This window comes from Spinacia oleracea, chromosome 1 (assembly GCF_020520425.1).
Source record: "Spinacia oleracea cultivar Varoflay chromosome 1, BTI_SOV_V1, whole genome shotgun sequence".
NCBI lineage: Eukaryota > Viridiplantae > Streptophyta > Magnoliopsida > Caryophyllales > Amaranthaceae > Spinacia > Spinacia oleracea.
In genome coordinates, this window is record NC_079487.1 from 86,005,539 (window position 1) to 86,024,160 (window position 18,622).

Below are 18,622 nucleotides of genomic sequence, written 5' to 3' on the forward strand. Positions count from 1 at the left end.
AGTTTCGAGAGTGCATTAGCTAATAACTGAATATTAGTGAAACAGATGACTTGGGTACCTATCTTGGAGTACCTGGCCGTAACCCCAAGAAAGAATACCAATTTCTGGTTGATCGAATTAATGGGAAATTGTCAGGTGGAAATCAAAACTTATATCTATGGCTGGTAGGACAACTCTCGTACAGTCATGTTTAAGTTCAATGTCGTACTATGCGATGCAGACAACAAAACTGCCTAAGACCACATGTGATGAGATTGATAAAATCTCCCGTAGATTTCTATGGGGTGGAACATCAGACCAACAGGGGATGCACTTGGTGGCCTGGAACACGGTAACTAAGCCAAAGAATTCAGGAGGACTAGGTATTCGGTCGATGCGAAAAGCAAATGCAGCATTTCTTACAAAATTGGGGTGGCGAGTCCTTGCGGATCCCGAAGCTCTTTGGTCAAGAGTGTTGCGGAGTAAATACTGTGAAGGTAGGTGTGATATTGATATGTTCAAACCGAAGGGAGATGCCTCGAATTCTTGGAGAGGTATAATAGAAAATATTGATGTACTTAAGAGGGGAGTGGGGATGGCAGTAGGTAATGGGGGTGGCACGAAATTCTGGCTTCACCCATGGGCTACAAAACATCCCTTAATTGACTTAGTGACTGCTGAAGCTCCAGAGGAGCACAAGCAGTGGTTGGTTCAGGAGTTATGGGATGCGGATGTTGGTTGGAAGATGGAAATGTTTGCTGATTATCTTTCAGCTAGAGTATTGCAAACCATTGAAGCCTTCGAGCTACAAGAGGATGAGGAGGCCATTGATAAAATCTTCTGGAATGGGGAAAGATTGGGAGGTTTCTCAGTTAAGTCAGCTCTTCGTATCATCCGTAATGAATATGTTCAACTCACAGGTAACTCGGCGTGCTGGAAGAAAGTCTGGAGACTACAACTGCCACAAAGAATCAAGTTCTTTTTATGGTTATTGTTTCATGATCGACTAATGACGAACTCCAACAGATTCCTAAGGTGGATCACTACAGACCCAAGATGCTTTATCTGTGGGTCAGTAGAGGAGAACAATGAGCATATCTTCAGAGAGTGTCCTAGCGCAATTCTGGTATGGAAGAAATTTCCTTGGTTAATGATCATGAGATTTTCAATAAACCCTTCCTAGAATGGGTCATTTCAAACCTGGAAAATGTTTCTCAATCGTGGGGAGAGGACTGGCCACTCACATTTGGGGTTACACTTTGGTGGATTTGGCGGTGGAGGAATAATAGGTGCATTGAGAGGGAGGTTGACATTCCTTTTGATCAACTAACTTTTATCATGGCACGAGTAGGAGATATCAAAACCGCATGGTTAAGGGAGGAATTTGAAGGAAATAATGCCCTTGGTCCAAGTATGCATTCTATATTAAGTCTAATAAATGCGGTTCAGTATTAATTAACAAGTTAATAATTCAGTGAGATCAAGTGAGCTGAATGCCTAGCTAGAGGCCGCTTCAGTTCAAGTGGAATTAATGATATTAATCCACAGCTTACTCTTGACTGAACCCGTAGGGTCACACAAATAGTACGTAAACGGATCAAGTATTTAATGGCATTAAATACTCCATCTATGAATATTCGGAACCGACGGATCTTGGTTTCAGTGGGAGCTAAGATCGTCACAGGCAAGAAATGAATACTCCGGAAACGATGATATTGCCGGAAACGGAAATATGGATCGTATCGGAAATATGAATATTATCCAAGTCGTAGATGTTACCGGAAACGGAAACATGGTACGTATCGGAAAATATTATTGGAAATGGAAATATTACCAGAATCGGAAATATTGCCGGAAACGGAAATATTGTCAGAATCGGAAATATTGCCGGAATCGGAAAATAATTCCGAAAACGGAAATATTAAATATTTGTTCGAAACGGAAATTAATTCCGGAATCGGAAATATTAAATATTGTTCGTATCGGAAATAGATTCCGGAAATGGAAATTTAATCGGAAGCGTATCGTACGAATTAGCATCGGACGAGGCCTGCCGGACGAAGGCCCAGCACGAAGCTAGGCCATCGCCCAGCAAGCACGCACGCCACAGCCCAGCGCGCACAAGGCCGCGCATGCGTGGGCCGCGCTGCGTGGGCTGCTGCTCGCATGCGTGGGCAGCCCTTGTGGCTGCCGTGTGTGTGTGAGTTTGAGCTCATGCGAGATTCCTGAATCTGCAAGAGTCAGTGTATGATTAAATGTCTATTCCTATTGGATAAATTGATTAAGTAGAATTCATGTAGAATTCTAATTCCAATTAATTCGCATCCTACTAGGATTACGATTCCTTTTCCATAACTCTATAAATAAAGGCCTAGGGGTCATAATTTATACATAAGTTTCAAAGTATTCAAAAGTGAGGTTTTTGAGAGAAAATTCAAACACCCATCTTGCCCCAAAAGTGCCGAATTTTCTGAGTACCTTAAGGGCGATTCTAGTTGGTCAATCTTAAGGCGGATCCGGACGTGCTGTGGACTTTCTACGGAGGGACGACACTTGGAGTCCTAAAAGACTTGTTCTTGTTCGGTTCGGGCGCAGCTAGGGAAGGCACGCAACAAAGAGTATGCATCTAATTATGCTATATGATTATGTGTAAATAATATGTTTCCTGGGTTAATGGTTGTTTCCGCATGATCTATGTAAATGTCATATGTATCATAACCTAACAGTGGTATCACGAGCCCCTTATTATTTTCATAATCTAAATTGCATGAACATGGTTAAATATTACAAATTTGCAAGAATTAAAAGGGGTGATTAATTTTCGTAATTGTTAATTAATTGCAAATTGCGTTTATTTAAATATATGTACGCAGTTTTTCGGCAGTTTCTTCATTACTCATCTGAATTGAGTGATTTTTGTGTCAATTCCGTATGTAAAAGGCATTCTAAAATTTTGACAAAAATAGTATTTTTCTGCCGAACCCAGAATTCTCAAATTCGAAGCCTAACTATGACTTTTCGAAGGTTTTAGTTTTTCGGATGCAAAATTTCGTAAATTTAAGATGTTAAATTAAATATTTGCGATTCCTGTTGATAAATCTTGAATTTTTGATTGACCTACTGCATATGTTTAACAAGTTTGAATGCCTAGTCTTGTTAATTATGCAATCTAATTTGTAATTATGATTAATTTGTTGAAAATTAGAATAATTTAGAATTAATTTGATTTTCATAATTAATTGTAATTTAATTAGAAACCTATGATTAAAAACCACCATAAAAATTGTAAATTTACGATAAATTTTAAATTTTTATGACCTAGACTTGAATCCATATCAATCGGAAATCAATTGGATAATAAATTTTCGATTTTTTCGCCCTAAAATTATGAAATTAATAATATTTATTAATTTGTCATTAATTTTAAATATAAATTTTAAATTTTTATGCGATTCGTTCAAATAACTTGCACGCACGAAGCAATGGACGCTTCGTGTTACCCTTAAGGGGTGTTGTATAATGCGGGCATGCGACGACGAGCAAGGGAGCTCGTCGCCCGTGCGGCACGAATGCAATGAGCAAGGGCGTAGTGCACGAGCACAAGGCAGCAGCCCTGCCTTGTGTCGTGTGCCACGAGCAATGAACGGATGGGCATGGGCGAGGGGCGAGCCAAGGCAGTCGCGTGTGGGCAGCAAGCGAGCTGCGCCACAGCGCGCGCTGCCTCGCACAACAGCGCGCAGCCTCGTGCGCAGCGAGCGCAAGCTCGCGTGCCACGAGCGCTGCGCACAGCATCACTCGCGCGCACAGCGCGCGACGTCGCCCGCCCAGCGAGCGATGTCGCGCACCAGCGAGCGATGGCTCGCGCGCACCAGCGAGCGATCTCGCGCGCCAGCGAGCGATGGCTCGCGCGCACCAGCGAGCGATCTCGCGCGCCAGCGAGCGATGGCTCGCGCGCACCAGCGAGCGATCTCGCGCGCCAGCGAGCGATCTCGCGCGCCAGCGAGCGAACCAGCGCGCCCAGCGAGCGATCTCGCGCGCGCACTGCGAGCGATAGCTCGCGTGCGATGGGGCGCTGTGCGGAGGCTTGCGTATGGGACAGCAGCAGCTATGCAACGAGCGCATGGGCTGCGCGCACATGGCCAGCAATGGCTGTGTGCGTACGGCCCATGTGCGTGCAACGCGTAGGGTGTTTGCGTTACGATTAGATCGTTTTGAATGTTTAATTTGAAAATTTCAGTTCACGTAATTTTAATTAATTTTAAAATTAATAATTTGAATTAATTTCTTGGATTTTAATTTTGAATATTATAATTATAATAAATATAATTTATTCTAATTATTTTACTAAAATTAAAATCATGAATTAATTTAAATGCGACTGAAATAAATTAAATTTTGGATTCAATTATAAATTTATATGAGCTTTAAATTTTAATTAAATTTGTATGTTTCCGGTTAGACTAGAAATACAATTTTATGTTTAAAATTAGTAAAGCATATGAATTTATTGGTTTGAGTGGGAGCACTTTTTAGTCATAAACTCTTGATTAGGTCTACAAATCCTTAAGGTTAAAACAACTCGATTAGAATTAATAAGGACTGAATAATTGGTAGATTATTGGTGCCCTTGATTAATTGCTGCAAATGTTTACGTGATGCATAATGTGTTTAACTAACCAGCTATGTGGGCCATTCATGATAATGAATGGGTGAATGGTATATATTGTATATGTACTGTTTTGCAGGTTATGAAGTGACTAGTATGGCCCAAATAGGATAGAAAATATGGTCTGCGTACCATTAATTTGAATGTAATTGGTCTAAAGTACCAAAGTTGTTTTTCAATTCAAATATGGTCTGCGTACCATCAAATAGTTGTAATTAGTTATAACTTATCCTATTTGAAGAAAATGGTGCCTCCCACGGAGATTTTCAAGACGGACTTTGAAGTCAAAGCTTCAAGATGAAGTCGGGCCATACTAGATCACAAATATCTTATGCATGTTTTAAGTTATTTATTGCTTTAAATATGTCTTAAAATGCATGAGATCAAAAGCTTGATTATGTTGCATGATTAAGGATTTTAGTTCACTTAAAATCTAACCAACATAGTAAGAGCCTTAAGTTCCAAACTTAAAAATTGAGTTAAAAGGTGCCATGCCAAAATATACACTTGCTTGGATATCCTTTACATCAATCTAGTAATAGTTTTCGCTCAGCGAGGTGTTACTTATTGGTCCTAAAGGGGCAAGGTACACAAATAACTGTGAGTACATGTTAGTTTTGGTGAAACTCAACGATATAAGTAAGGAGTCCTTTTATGTCGTGGCAAATTCGATAGGTTTACCTAATAAGTTCTTAGACGTACCTATCAACCAAGAATAGTTTCTAGACTATTAGCAAAAGGCTTTTGCTTACCTAAGATGTTCTAGGATTAAGTCGACAAACTGTGCTTAGTTCTTCAATGATTTTAGGATCTTGGAATCATTTTATTCACACCTGCCGGAACACATAACTTGAATAAAATGCTTAATAAACATTGAATTATGCATGAATGCTAGAATTTAAGTTTATTAAGAGAAACTGTGAATGGTTATTTATTTGTTTATTCTTTTCAATTATAGTTTTTAATATGGCAAACAACAATTCATTCAACATTCGATCAATTCTCGAAAAGGAGAAGTTGAACGGGAAAAACTTCCTTGACTGGCAAAGGAACTTGCAAATAGTTCTTATGCAGGAAGAAAAGGAGTATGTCCTAGATGAGGCGATGCCCGAAGCTCCAGGCGACGGGATCACTCAGGCAGCCCTCAATCGTTGGATTGATGCCAACAAGGATGTGAAATGTCTAATGCTCGCCACCATGAGTGCGGATCTGCAGAAAACGTTCATCAACTCAGATGCTTTCACAATCATCAGTGAGTTGAAGAACATGTTCCAAGATCTGGCTCGAGTCGAAAGATTCGAGACTCATAGGCAAATTCTTGAGACCAAGCTTAAGAAAGGCGAGCCCGTAAGTCCACATGTTCTCAAAATGATTGGACTCATTGAGAATATGAGTCGGCTGGATCAGCAATTTTCTCAGGAAATGGCTATAGACACCATCCTCCATTCTCTTCATAGCGGGTATGATCAGTTCAAACTGAACTACAGTATGAATAGTCTGGACAAAACGCTCACTGAGCTTCACGGTATGCTGAAGACCGCTGAAAAGACGCTCAAAAGTGATAAGCAGGATGTGCTTATGGTGCGTGGGGGCAAGTTCAAGAAATCTGGAAAGAAGAGGAATGCTAAGAAAGGTGGCAACAAAGCCAGCCCAACTAAGCAAACTGGCGCCAAATCTGCAAAGAGGAAGGTCAGTCAACCCACTTCTGAATCCGAATGCTTCTACTGCAAGAAGAAGGGGCATTGGAAGAGAGATTGCTTGAAGCTAAAGGAAGATCAGAAGAACGGAACAGTCGTTCCATCTTCAGGTATTTTCGTTATAGACTGTATACTTGCTAATTCAACTTCTTGGGTATTAGATACAGGTTGTGGCTCACACTTATGTTCCAATCCACAGGGACTAAGAAGAAGTAGAAAGTTAAGCAAGGGTGAAGTCGACCTACGAGTGGGAAATGGAGCACGGATTGCTGCATTAGCTGTAGGAACATACTATTTGTCGTTGCCCTCCGGGCTAGTTTTGGAACTGGAAGAATGTTTCCATGTTCCAAGTCTTACTAAAAACATCATTTCAGTTTCTTGCTTAGATGCTAAGGGATTTTCCTTTATAATAAAAGACAATAGTTGTTCGTTTTATTTTAAAGAGATGTTTTATGGATCTGCTAGATTAGTCAATGGACTTTATTTATTAGATCACGACAAACAAGTATATAACATAAATACCAAAAAGGCCAAAAAGGATGATTCAGATCTCACCTATCTGTGGCATTGTCGATTAGGCCATATAAACTTGAAACGCTTAGAAAGACTTCAAAGGGAAGGAATTCTAGAACCATTTGACTTAGAGGATTATGGTAAATGCGAATCATGTTTACTTGGCAGAATGACAAAGCAACCTTTCTCTAAAGTTGGAGAAAGAGCAAATGAACTATTGGGTTTAATCCATACAGATGTATGTGGACCAATGAGTACAAATGCTAGAGGTGGTTTCAGCTACTTTATCACTTTCACTGATGACTTCAGTAGGTATGGTTATGTCTACCTAATGAAGCATAAGTCTGAATCCTTTGACAAATTCAAGGAATTTCAGAGTGAAGTAGAGAATCAATTAGGCAAGAAGATCAAGGCACTGCGGTCTGATAGAGGCGGTGAATATCTGAGCCATGAATTTGATGACCATCTGAAAGAATGTGGAATTCTATCAGAATTGACTCCTCCTGGAACACCACAATGGAACGGTGTGTCAGAACGGAGGAACAGAACCTTGCTAGACATGGTCAGGTCAATGATGGGTCAGGCCGAACTTCCATTAGAATTTTGGGGACATGCACTAAATACAGCTGCACTCACTATAAATAGAGCTCCGTCTAAAGCTGTCGAAAAGACTCCATACGAATTATGGTTTGGAAAGCCTCCAAATGTGTCTTTTCTTAAGATTTGGGGATGTGAAGTATACGTCAAACGATTAATTTCAGACAAACTTCATCCAAAATCTGACAAATGTATCCTTGTGGGCTATCCAAAGGAAACAAAGGGGTATTACTTCTACAATACATCTGAGAACAAAGTGTTTGTTGCTCGAGATGGTGTCTTTTTGGAGAAAGATCACATTTCCAAAATGACAAGTGGGAGAAAAGTAGACCTCGAAGAAATTCGAGTCGAACAACAAACTCTAGAGAATGCTCAAGATGACATTCAGGATGAAACTCAGAGACCTTTAGAAGAATCTGGTGAGAATCATGGTCAATCTAGAAATGTTACCCCGCGTAGATCGCAAAGATATAGATCTCAACCGGAAAGGTACTTAGGTATTTTGACGAACGAGAGCTATGACGTTCTATTACTTGAAAGTGATGAACCTGCGACTTACAAGCAAGCTATGACGAGCCCTAGCTCCAAGCAATGGCAAGAAGCCATGCAATCTGAATTAGACTCCATGTCTGAAAACCAAGTATGGGATTTGGTCGATTTGCCAGATGGCTACCAAGCCATTGGAAGCAAATGGGTTTTCAAACTGAAAAAGGACAAGGATGGGAAACTTGAAGTTTTCAAAGCTAGATTGGTTGCGAAAGGTTACAGGCAAGTCCACGGTGTGGATTACGATGAAACCTTTTCACCAGTTGCAATGCTAAAGTCTATTCGAATAATGTTAGCAATCGCTGCATATTACGATTACGAAATATGGCAGATGGATGTCAAAACTGCTTTCTTAAACGGCGTTTTAACAGAAACTGTGTTTATGACACAGCCTGAAGGTTTTGAGGATCCAAAGAATGCTAAAAAGGTATGCAAGCTAAAGAAGTCAATCTACGGATTGAAGCAGGCATCCAGGAGCTGGAATATACGTTTTGATGAAGCAGTCAGTGACTTTGGTTTCATCAAAAACGCGGACGAATCTTGTGTATACAAGAAGGTCAGTGGGAGCAAAATTGCTTTCCTAGTATTATATGTCGACGACATATTGCTTATCGGAAATGACATTCCTATGTTGAACTCTGTCAAGATTTGGCTTGGGAAATGTTTTTCGATGAAGGATCTAGGAGAAGCACAGTACATATTGGGCATCAAGATTTACAGAGATAGATCTAAAAAGATGATTGGACTTAGTCAAAGCACTTATATCAATAAGGTGCTTGATAGGTTCAAGATGGCGGACTCCAAGCGAGGCTACCTACCCATGTCTCATGGAATGACTCTAAGCAAGACTCAGTGCCCAAAAACACTTGATGAGCGTAGACGAATGAATGGGATTCCATATGCATCATTGATTGGTTCAATAATGTATGCTATGATATGTACACGCCCGGATGTTGCGTACGCACTCAGTGCTACGAGCAGATACCAGTCAGACCCAGGAGAGGCGCATTGGATTGCTGCCAAGAACATTCTGAAGTACCTGAAAAGGCACAAAGATGACTTCCTGGTCTATGGTGGAGATGATGAATTAATTGTTAAAGGCTATACGGACGCAAGTTTCCAAACCGACAAAGATGATTTCAGATCACAGTCTGGGTTTGTCTTCTGCCTCAACGGAGGAGCAGTAAGCTGGAAAAGTGCTAAGCAAAGCACCATTGCGGATTCTACAACTGAAGCGGAGTACATTGCTGCACATGAAGCAGCAAAGGAAGCTATATGGCTAAGGAAGTTCATAGGAGAACTTGGTGTAGTCCCCTCCATTAAAGGACCAATAGCCCTGTATTGTGATAATAACGGAGCTATTGCACAGGCAAAAGAGCCTAGACACCACCAGAGAGTCAAGCATGTACTTCGTAGATTTCACCTTCTACGAGAGTTCGTTGAAAGAAAAGAAGTCGAGATAAGCAAAATTGGAACTGATGACAACATATCAGATCCATTAACTAAACCTCTGCCGCAAGCGAAGCACAACTCGCACACTGCAGCTATGGGAATCAAGCATATTGGAGAATGGCTTTGATGTCTCTGTTTAATGTTTTAAAGTTTTAGAGTTTAAATCTTTGTAAAACATTATTGGTTAATCATTCACAATAAATGAAAGGAATTCATTTTTCCATTTAATTTGTGGTTTATTAAATGATGAGTCCCTTCAACTTGACGATATATTCAAGATAGACTGTCAGGACCAGTCCTGTGACTAAGAAATGTCTATCAAGTGAACTTGAATGTCAAAGGTTGAAAATGGTCCCTAGTCGGAGTTTTCTATAAAATTGGACGCATAGAAAACGTTAGACGATTAGAATGCAAGATGACTAGTAGTTCTGTTTCTTGAACTATGTGGACATGGCAATGTCATAATCATTTGCATAGATACTTACTTTGGGAAGACTAGTATCGGACAAGACCTATGAAACTTTACTGTAAGAGATGAAAGTCTGTCATAAGTAAATTTCATTAAATTATTAGACACTAAATCCTCAATACCTGAGTGATTTGAGATTACTTGTTTGAGAACTGGTTGCTTTGACGTTGACCAACCGTCGCACCGTAAAAGGAGGCTATAAAGGCAACGCTCAGGTAATCACCTATCAAACGAAGTCTAATCTCAAGATCGCAAGATTGGGATTGTCCTCCCATAAATCGGGATGAGATGCTTAAAAGTTGTACAAGGCCACTCGGAGAGCTAGAAACTGTGAAATGCATGGCCGTGCTCGGATGAATCATAGGCTATGATTATCTGTTTATTTGATCAGTTGAACTCTGAAACCGAGGAACACCTCTGGACATAATAAGGATGACAACTCTTACCTTATGTTCAAGAGCAAGCATCGAGCGACAAAGGAATTAGGAAATGCACACTTGTCCCTAAGGACAAGTGGGAGACTGAAGGAAATAATGCCCTTGGTCCAAGTATGCATTCTATATTAAGTCTAATAAATGCGGTTCAGTATTAATTAACAAGTTAATAATTCAGTGAGATCAAGTGAGCTGAATGCCTAGCTAGAGGCCGCTTCAGTTCAAGTGGAATTAATGATATTAATCCACAGCTTACTCTTGACTGAACCCGTAGGGTCACACAAATAGTACGTAAACGGATCAAGTATTTAATGGCATTAAATACTCCATCTATGAATATTCGGAACCGACGGATCTTGGTTTCAGTGGGAGCTAAGATCGTCACAGGCAAGAAATGAATACTCCGGAAACGATGATATTGCCGGAAACGGAAATATGGATCGTATCGGAAATATGAATATTATCCAAGTCGTAGATGTTACCGGAAACGGAAACATGGTACGTATCGGAAAATATTATTGGAAATGGAAATATTACCAGAATCGGAAATATTGCCGGAAACGGAAATATTGTCAGAATCGGAAATATTGCCGGAATCGGAAAATAATTCCGAAAACGGAAATATTAAATATTTGTTCGAAACGGAAATTAATTCCGGAATCGGAAATATTAAATATTGTTCGTATCGGAAATAGATTCCGGAAATGGAAATTTAATCGGAAGCGTATCGTACGAATTAGCATCGGACGAGGCCTGCCGGACGAAGGCCCAGCACGAAGCTAGGCCATCGCCCAGCAAGCACGCACGCCACAGCCCAGCGCGCACAAGGCCGCGCATGCGTGGGCCGCGCTGCGTGGGCTGCTGCTCGCATGCGTGGGCAGCCCTTGTGGCTGCCGTGTGTGTGTGAGTTTGAGCTCATGCGAGATTCCTGAATCTGCAAGAGTCAGTGTATGATTAAATGTCTATTCCTATTGGATAAATTGATTAAGTAGAATTCATGTAGAATTCTAATTCCAATTAATTCGCATCCTACTAGGATTACGATTCCTTTTCCATAACTCTATAAATAAAGGCCTAGGGGTCATAATTTATACATAAGTTTCAAAGTATTCAAAAGTGAGGTTTTTGAGAGAAAATTCAAACACCCATCTTGCCCCAAAAGTGCCGAATTTTCTGAGTACCTTAAGGGCGATTCTAGTTGGTCAATCTTAAGGCGGATCCGGACGTGCTGTGGACTTTCTACGGAGGGACGACACTTGGAGTCCTAAAAGACTTGTTCTTGTTCGGTTCGGGCGCAGCTAGGGAAGGCACGCAACAAAGAGTATGCATCTAATTATGCTATATGATTATGTGTAAATAATATGTTTCCTGGGTTAATGGTTGTTTCCGCATGATCTATGTAAATGTCATATGTATCATAACCTAACAGAATTAGTACCGGGGAAAAGAAAGAGGGATAGGGAGGAGGTGTTTATTAGACGACTATGTCCTAGAGAAGGTTGGGTTAAACTGAATACCGATGGCGCAACAAAGGGGAACCCGGGTCAAGCTGGGTGTGGTGGAATCATTAGAGGACATAGGGGGGAACTATTCGAAATGTTTGCTGCCCGATGTGGGGTTTGTTCAAGTGTACAAGCAGAATTATTAGGAGTGCTCTGTGGTCTAGCAATAGCTTGGAATACAGGCAATAAAAGAGTACAACTGAATGTTGATTCAGAGGTAGTTGTGCAACTACTCACCAACACCAATGTCCCAAACTCCCCTATGTTCCATACCATCAGGAGATGTAGGAGCATGGTGCAACGCAGTAAATGGGAAGTGTCAATTACTCATTGTTACCGTGAAGCCAATAGGGCCGCGGATTGACTTGCAAACTATGGTGTTACTCTCGAACAAAGGATGGTGTTACTAGAGGCGACCCCATTGGGTATTCAGGGCATTTTATTGGAGGACTTGGGAGGAGCGACTATTGCTCGTCGAGTGCCTGCTTTGGCTGCTTGAATATGGAGTAGTCTAATTTTAGTTTTTGCTTGTATTTCCCTTCCTGCACTTTTTTCACTTTCTAGTTTGTTAGCATTTATTTTTGTTTAGGGATTTCCCTCTCTGTCATAAAAAAAACAATATTATGACTTCTATGTATGTGAACCTACGACTTTGACTTTGACCATTCATATATTTAAAGACTCCTCTAGTCCTTTTATTTGTTACTTTTCAAAATAAATTCATGTGTATTAGTCACCCTTCTTTTAATGTATTTTTTTCTTCTCTTCCCTCAAATATTTTTCTTCTTTGTCTTTTGACATTTTCAAACAATTAATCTCACTTCAATGGTTTTAATCAAACTCCAATCTCATCCATCTTAAATTTTGCAGATTTCACCAATCCTCTCTCTATTGTACAAAAAAAAGAGGAGAATATGGTTTTACATTAAGAAAAGATTTGTGCATTGCACGAGCTATAGTTTAGTTTTCTACTTCGTATATCTTACTTTTATAAGCCATGACCTTCAACATTAGTCCGCGCGTGTCATCCTCATATACCTTTCCATATAATACATGAAAATGAGATGGCGCCATGCCTTTGCCTAAATATAAACACTAGTCCTTTGACAAAAACAAAACACGATTTTGATTCCTTTGATATAAGATGTTATGGAGGAATGTTCGGCAAATCTCTAGGTAGTTAACTACTTATAGAAAATCCTATCTCGGAGAGCATAAACTTTTCAGAAAGACCGATCTACGATAATTTATTGTGTGGCGGCCTAAAAGAGGAAGGTTAAATTCTGTTCTTTTAGTTACCCTTATTGATGTTATAAGTTTTCTTTATTGTAGTTATAAGTTACCTTATTTTCAAGGCTATTAGCTCAAATGGTAGAACAATGTACAATATTGTACATGGTGTGGGGTCAAGCTCCACGTAGCCTACTACCTATATTACACTTGTGTATTGGTGTATATTTTCATTGTTGGTGTTGTATTGGTCATAATTATAACTTGTAACAAACATATCACTTTTGATCATGGTCACTTCATTGTTTATTGTTAGGTTTTTCAATGGGTAGGGTTACATTTATCCTTGAGTAAGGTAACTTTAGTCCTCGAATAAGGTCACTTATATCTTTGATCTGGTTCACTTTTATATTTGGATGTACAGTAAAATACCGTAGATCGGGGACACACAAACGTTTTTGCTCAGAGAGAGGAGATAGGATATGGTGGTGCATCAGATAGTTGTAGTAATACTCCAATATGGAGTATGTCTTTCTTATGATAGTACTCTGAAAGTTCAAAGTTGTCGATATTCAAGGAACTTTCCAACATTTTCTGGAACTACTTTGAAGATATGAAATTATGACCCTTAAAAGATAAGATTATTTTAAGCTAATCAGGAGTGGGATTAATCTTAGAAGATGGAAAAAGGTTTGGATTGAGCAATATTATAGGTACAACAACAATAGAATTATAGATCGAGTCTGAAACCAACTGGAGCATGACATGAAGGTATTAACTTTAACAGACCAACCACCACCACCAGATCTCATTCTTGGTGCAGCGGAATATGCATAGAAAATTCATAAAAATCAAGTAGATCACAACATTTTTCGATACAGAACTCTCATGAGCTTGGACTAGGCAGTTCACAGCTGATACACCAATCGAAATCACAGTTCACGCTTGCAATTTGCAAAGAAATACACGAGTTTTCTTGTTCTGGAACGAAAAGAAAAAAAATTCACTATGTTTTGAGGCAGTGCACACTGCACAATGACCGCGAGAAAAAAAAACCAGGTCATCAAATCATGAAGAAAATGTGAGAAAACCCAAACTAAAACTGATCAACTTATTCTATACAAGTTTCTATTCCTTTTTTTTTGTTTTTAAAGAATCCCCTTACCAAGATTTTCTGCAGATGTTACAAGCCAGAGCCCTTTGCCCAATTGCCCTTGGGTATATCACAATCTCCGGCTCTGTTGCTGCGAGTTTCTACCAGCAGCCTCTTCAAATTTAAAAACACATCGAAGCTTCCGATGCCAATAACAATTACCAGCATGGTTTGGTTAATCTGCAGTTTGCACCGCAGTGAATCTCATTCGCTCATTTCAAACAGGTTATTCAGAACCACTTGCTTAATCTTGGTCGGATAATCACTTTGGTCCTGCACTCCTGCATATCTCAAGCATGCACCAAACAGGATGTTCCTGCAAAAATGAGGTCTCTTTTTGCAGATGTCTTCTTTCAACTGGCGGCTTTTATGTAACCTACACAGCATCCATTCGGTAAATTCCAGGACTCTTGAAATCCAGCAGAAAACACGTCATCAATCAGCAACAACCAGCTATAGGAAGAAACGTATCTCTTCTAGGGGAAATGGGGCAGCAGCTTAAATCATCACTTGTTTTGTGAAATAACATTTTCTGCAAATAGAATATCATATAACACTGAGAAGCTCTGACGGTTGCTTCATCAACCTCCAATATCCATGCATCATCGCATTTGTACCACTGGTTATGCAAACGTAAAAAGGTGACATAATGACCAGACTCAAGCATCCCCGAATGTGTTACTACAGCAAAGATCTCATAATCTGTAACTATATCAGCATCATTATCGTCTTCAAAAGCAAACATTCTATTCCCATGCCTATTTCTGACTATTGTTGATGACAAATACGGGGACATGTCCAATGAGAAGGGAAACTGTAGGTATTGGTCGATCTTTCTGGATACTTTTCGAACATGGGAGTGCTCAAACCTTTTAATATGCAGGCATAGCACCAAGGGCAGGTGTTTGAATGACATTTGTTTCACAGATTCCTGTCTTTCTTGACAATTTTCGCAATAAAGCTTCTGATCTGATCCCAGCCTCTCTGACCTTGTAAAATGACCCAGGCAACTTGAAAGTGTTGTCATATTGTCGCTGCCACTCGGTTGGGTTGTTTGGCTATCCAAATCCAGAGACATGTCCATGCAGGGATCATAGGTGGTTGAAGTGGACCCACATACTGTGCATGACAAATCTGATCGCAGAAGCCCCGAAAATACCTTGTGCGCGATGCACTCACAGTCTCTTACATCTGTGTGAAATAAAGTTCACCATGTAAGAATAAGGATAATTAAATATAATGGTTGGTCATCTACACTAACCAACTTCACACGTTTCAGCTTCCACAAGTTTAATACTCCATCCATCTGATAACTTTCCTACTTCCTAGACCTTTTTTTTTAAAAAAATTAGTCAACACTTCAAATCCATTAGTATAAAAAAAAGGTTTATTTATACTGTGGAACTATTATAACGTGCATTGTACCTAGTAACTAGAACCATAAACAACGGTCAAAGTTTAACTTTAGAGGCTTATAAGGAAAGCTAAGAAAGTTTATATGGGACACAAGAAGTAATTCGTTTTTCCCTACGGAATTTCTAAAGTTCAAGCACATATACTCCATTACATCCAGGATTCATAGCAGTACAACACTAGAAGCAATACAAAAAATTAACAAAGAATCTACCTTTCCCCGGTTTTTTCATGTAATCCGAACAGACATTAGAAGCAATACTACAAGGTAGGAAACAACACTCACATTCCAATTAAGCACACAAAAATCCATAAACAAGAAAGCATGAATTTCCTTTCAGGAACAGGCAGCAAAGCATAGACAAAGACAACTGAAACAAAATATCCTACCAATGCCCCATATAAAATGCTTTGGGCCCTCCAATATCTTCCCTGGACTCTAAAAAGTACTTTGTAGTTGTTAAAGAACATGAACCAGAAGACAATGTATGCGCTCCAAACAATACAGTTAAGGAGAATGTTTGTCTTGCAAAAAAAAGTTAGTCGCTCTAAACTTGCTCTCTAACTTCAAGGTTTCTAGATATTTTTGTGCAACAATTACAGAAAAAAAGATGGACAAACACCTTTTTTAAATCTAACACTAAGACCCACCTCCAGTGAGCTTCAAGTTCTTGGATTCTTTCTCATGTATTTGGTCAAGAATTGATATAAAGAATTCATGTGCATCCTGCTGCTCATAGGTTGCATGATTTTCTGAGTGCAACCACCAACTGTAAGACAACAAAGAAATTTTATCTCAGGTGTAATCACCAAAGACGCGCAGATTCAACTAAAACACCATAAACTATACATACGAAGTATCAAGTAAGGCAAACAACCGAAACACACCATCCATCTAAACCACAATCCAAAACAAAGACACACAACCCCATCATTAAAAATCCGTCCTAAAGCTACACCACTGACTACAACAACAATACCCAATCCTTAATTCAAAACCAATGAACCGGCAGCTTTACGGACTAAGATACCATCCCCATGAGCCCAGTGTCTCATGTTGATCCTTCGTCTCAACACACCCCATTACAATGCAAGTGATCCCAGAGATCCAATTATTTCATGTGAAAAGCTACTCCATACTTTGATTTCTATATATTTAATCCATCAATACTCAAATTCACAAAATCCTCACAAATTACTTATCAGGCAATGAAACCAATATCTTATTCAAATATTCTATCAAAATGGTACGTTATTCAAATATGTAACATACTGGCTTACAGTAGTAGCTCAAACACTATAATTGAAACTGAAGGGGAAATCGAATTTTCAATGAGAGATACCTATAAAGAAACTGAGCAGGGCTATAAGGCGACCGATCACCGGAGAAAACAGCAGAGAAAAGAGCATCAATATCACAAGGCAAACACATCTGATCAGCTGATCTTTTCTTACAAAATTTTCGATGACGCCGATCACTCAAGAAGTAATTCCTCAAAGGAGGAGCGTGAAGCAATGCCTGCAACACTGAGTTCATAAAACAAGTACTCCCCAAATTGTTCAAACCCCTCAATCCCAAAGGGTACACCATTTTCGACCTCGGATCTCGTCTTAGAACAACTAATTGTTTCGATTTTATCAAATCCAACTCCACTGATGAACCTTTTCTCTTACTAATACTACTACAATTACTGCTACTAATACTACTAGTAGTAATAGATTTGTTAATCTTACTTTCCTCGAAAGTTTGGGACATCAAAACCCTGTCAAAATCAGGATCATACACCTGATCTTGACAAACACAACAATACAATTCAGCTCGATCAAGATCAACAGCTATTTCATGCTCATTATTCGAGTCAGAATGCAAATGAACATGATTTAATGAATCTGAATTTGAGCAGCAAGAAATCGTGGAGCAGATTAAGCAAATGTAAAATCTACCCTTATACCCAGAACAAAAATCACATATGGGAACTTCTTTTTTGTGATTTGAAAGGCTTAATTTACCATTTGGGGTTGTTTTTAGGTAATTTTTGAGGTGGGTATAGCAATTTAACCCATGTTTTAGCTTGAAATTTGAAAGATGGTTACATGGTTTTGGGATTGAAAAAGGTGGGTTCTTTATATACATCTACAATAAAAATTAACAAAATATATTAAAAGGGATGCTAAAATATTTGATCTTGATTAATTTCGAAAAAGAAAAAAACAGAGATCTAATCCCCCAAAGAAATAGATTAATGATAGAATTAATAGGGTTATCAAATAATAATACAATTAAAAGTGGTAAGATTGAACATATTAGAAGAGGTAAGAACAAATCTTGATTGAAAAAGAATAAGAGAAAATAATAAAAGTAAAGAAAAATTAACGAAAGAAAAAAGAGTTTTTGAAAGGGTGGAGGAAGAAGACGGAGGTGGTGGTCTTAGACTACTTTAGGTGGGGCGGTGAGGTGAGTTGCTCACATAATAGGGCACTCACACTTTCTATTTTCATTTTCATTTTCATTTTCATTTTTATTTTCATTTTCATTTTTATTTTTATTTTTATTTTGGATTTTGGATTTTTGGGTTTTAGTTTTTTGATTTTAGCTTTATTTTTCTCCCTTTTTTCCCGGGGTAGTACGGAGTACTATTTTTGAAAGGGTATGTGGTTATTTTTTTGCCAATTTGTCATCCAATTGAAGATTTCATAAGATGACTTTATGCTTTAAGTAGGATGGCTGGATGGCAGATCATGTAGACGTTTGCTAGGGTATAAATATGTTTCAGGTCTTATAATTTTAGATAAGTTCAGGTAAAATATAATAATAAATAAAAATAGTGCAAGTAAGTAGAAATTAGGTCTTATCAAATCAATAAGATCAAATCAGTTCTTATAAGAGCATCTTAACGGTTAGTTAATATCATTGTAGCTTGGTATGCCAAATCAATTTTTCAAGCAAAACATTTTCTAGCTACAACATGCT

The 18,622-nt window shown here is 39.0% G+C and overlaps 1 protein-coding gene across 1 annotated transcript; it reads right to left on the bottom strand.

Moving 5' to 3' along the window:
• Positions 1–14,000: 14,000 nt before the first annotated feature.
• On the bottom strand, positions 14,001–18,128 carry LOC110802723 (ubiquitin C-terminal hydrolase 22). The gene is made up of 3 exons (XM_022008176.2): positions 16,995–18,128; positions 16,303–16,421; positions 14,001–15,429 (listed from the first exon to the last, which is right to left on the bottom strand). Exons 1-3 carry the CDS (start codon positions 17,783–17,785, stop codon positions 14,678–14,680), a joined length of 1,662 nt encoding a protein of 553 aa, XP_021863868.2. The 5' UTR covers positions 17,786–18,128; the 3' UTR covers positions 14,001–14,677.
• Positions 18,129–18,622: the final 494 nt, after the last annotated feature.

Bases quoted from the DNA above. Each gene is read 5' to 3' on its own strand.
- LOC110802723 (XM_022008176.2), bottom strand. From the start codon at position 17,785: ATGTATATAAAGAACCCACCTTTTTCAATCCCAAAACCATGTAACCAT. The intron at 16,422-16,994 runs GTATCTCTCATT...GTTGTCTTACAG, and splicing joins CCTGCTCAGTTTCTTTATAG to TTGGTGGTTGCACTCAGAAA. The intron at 15,430-16,302 runs GTGGGTCTTAGT...TATTTCACACAG, and splicing joins GAACTTGAAGCTCACTGGAG to ATGTAAGAGACTGTGAGTGC.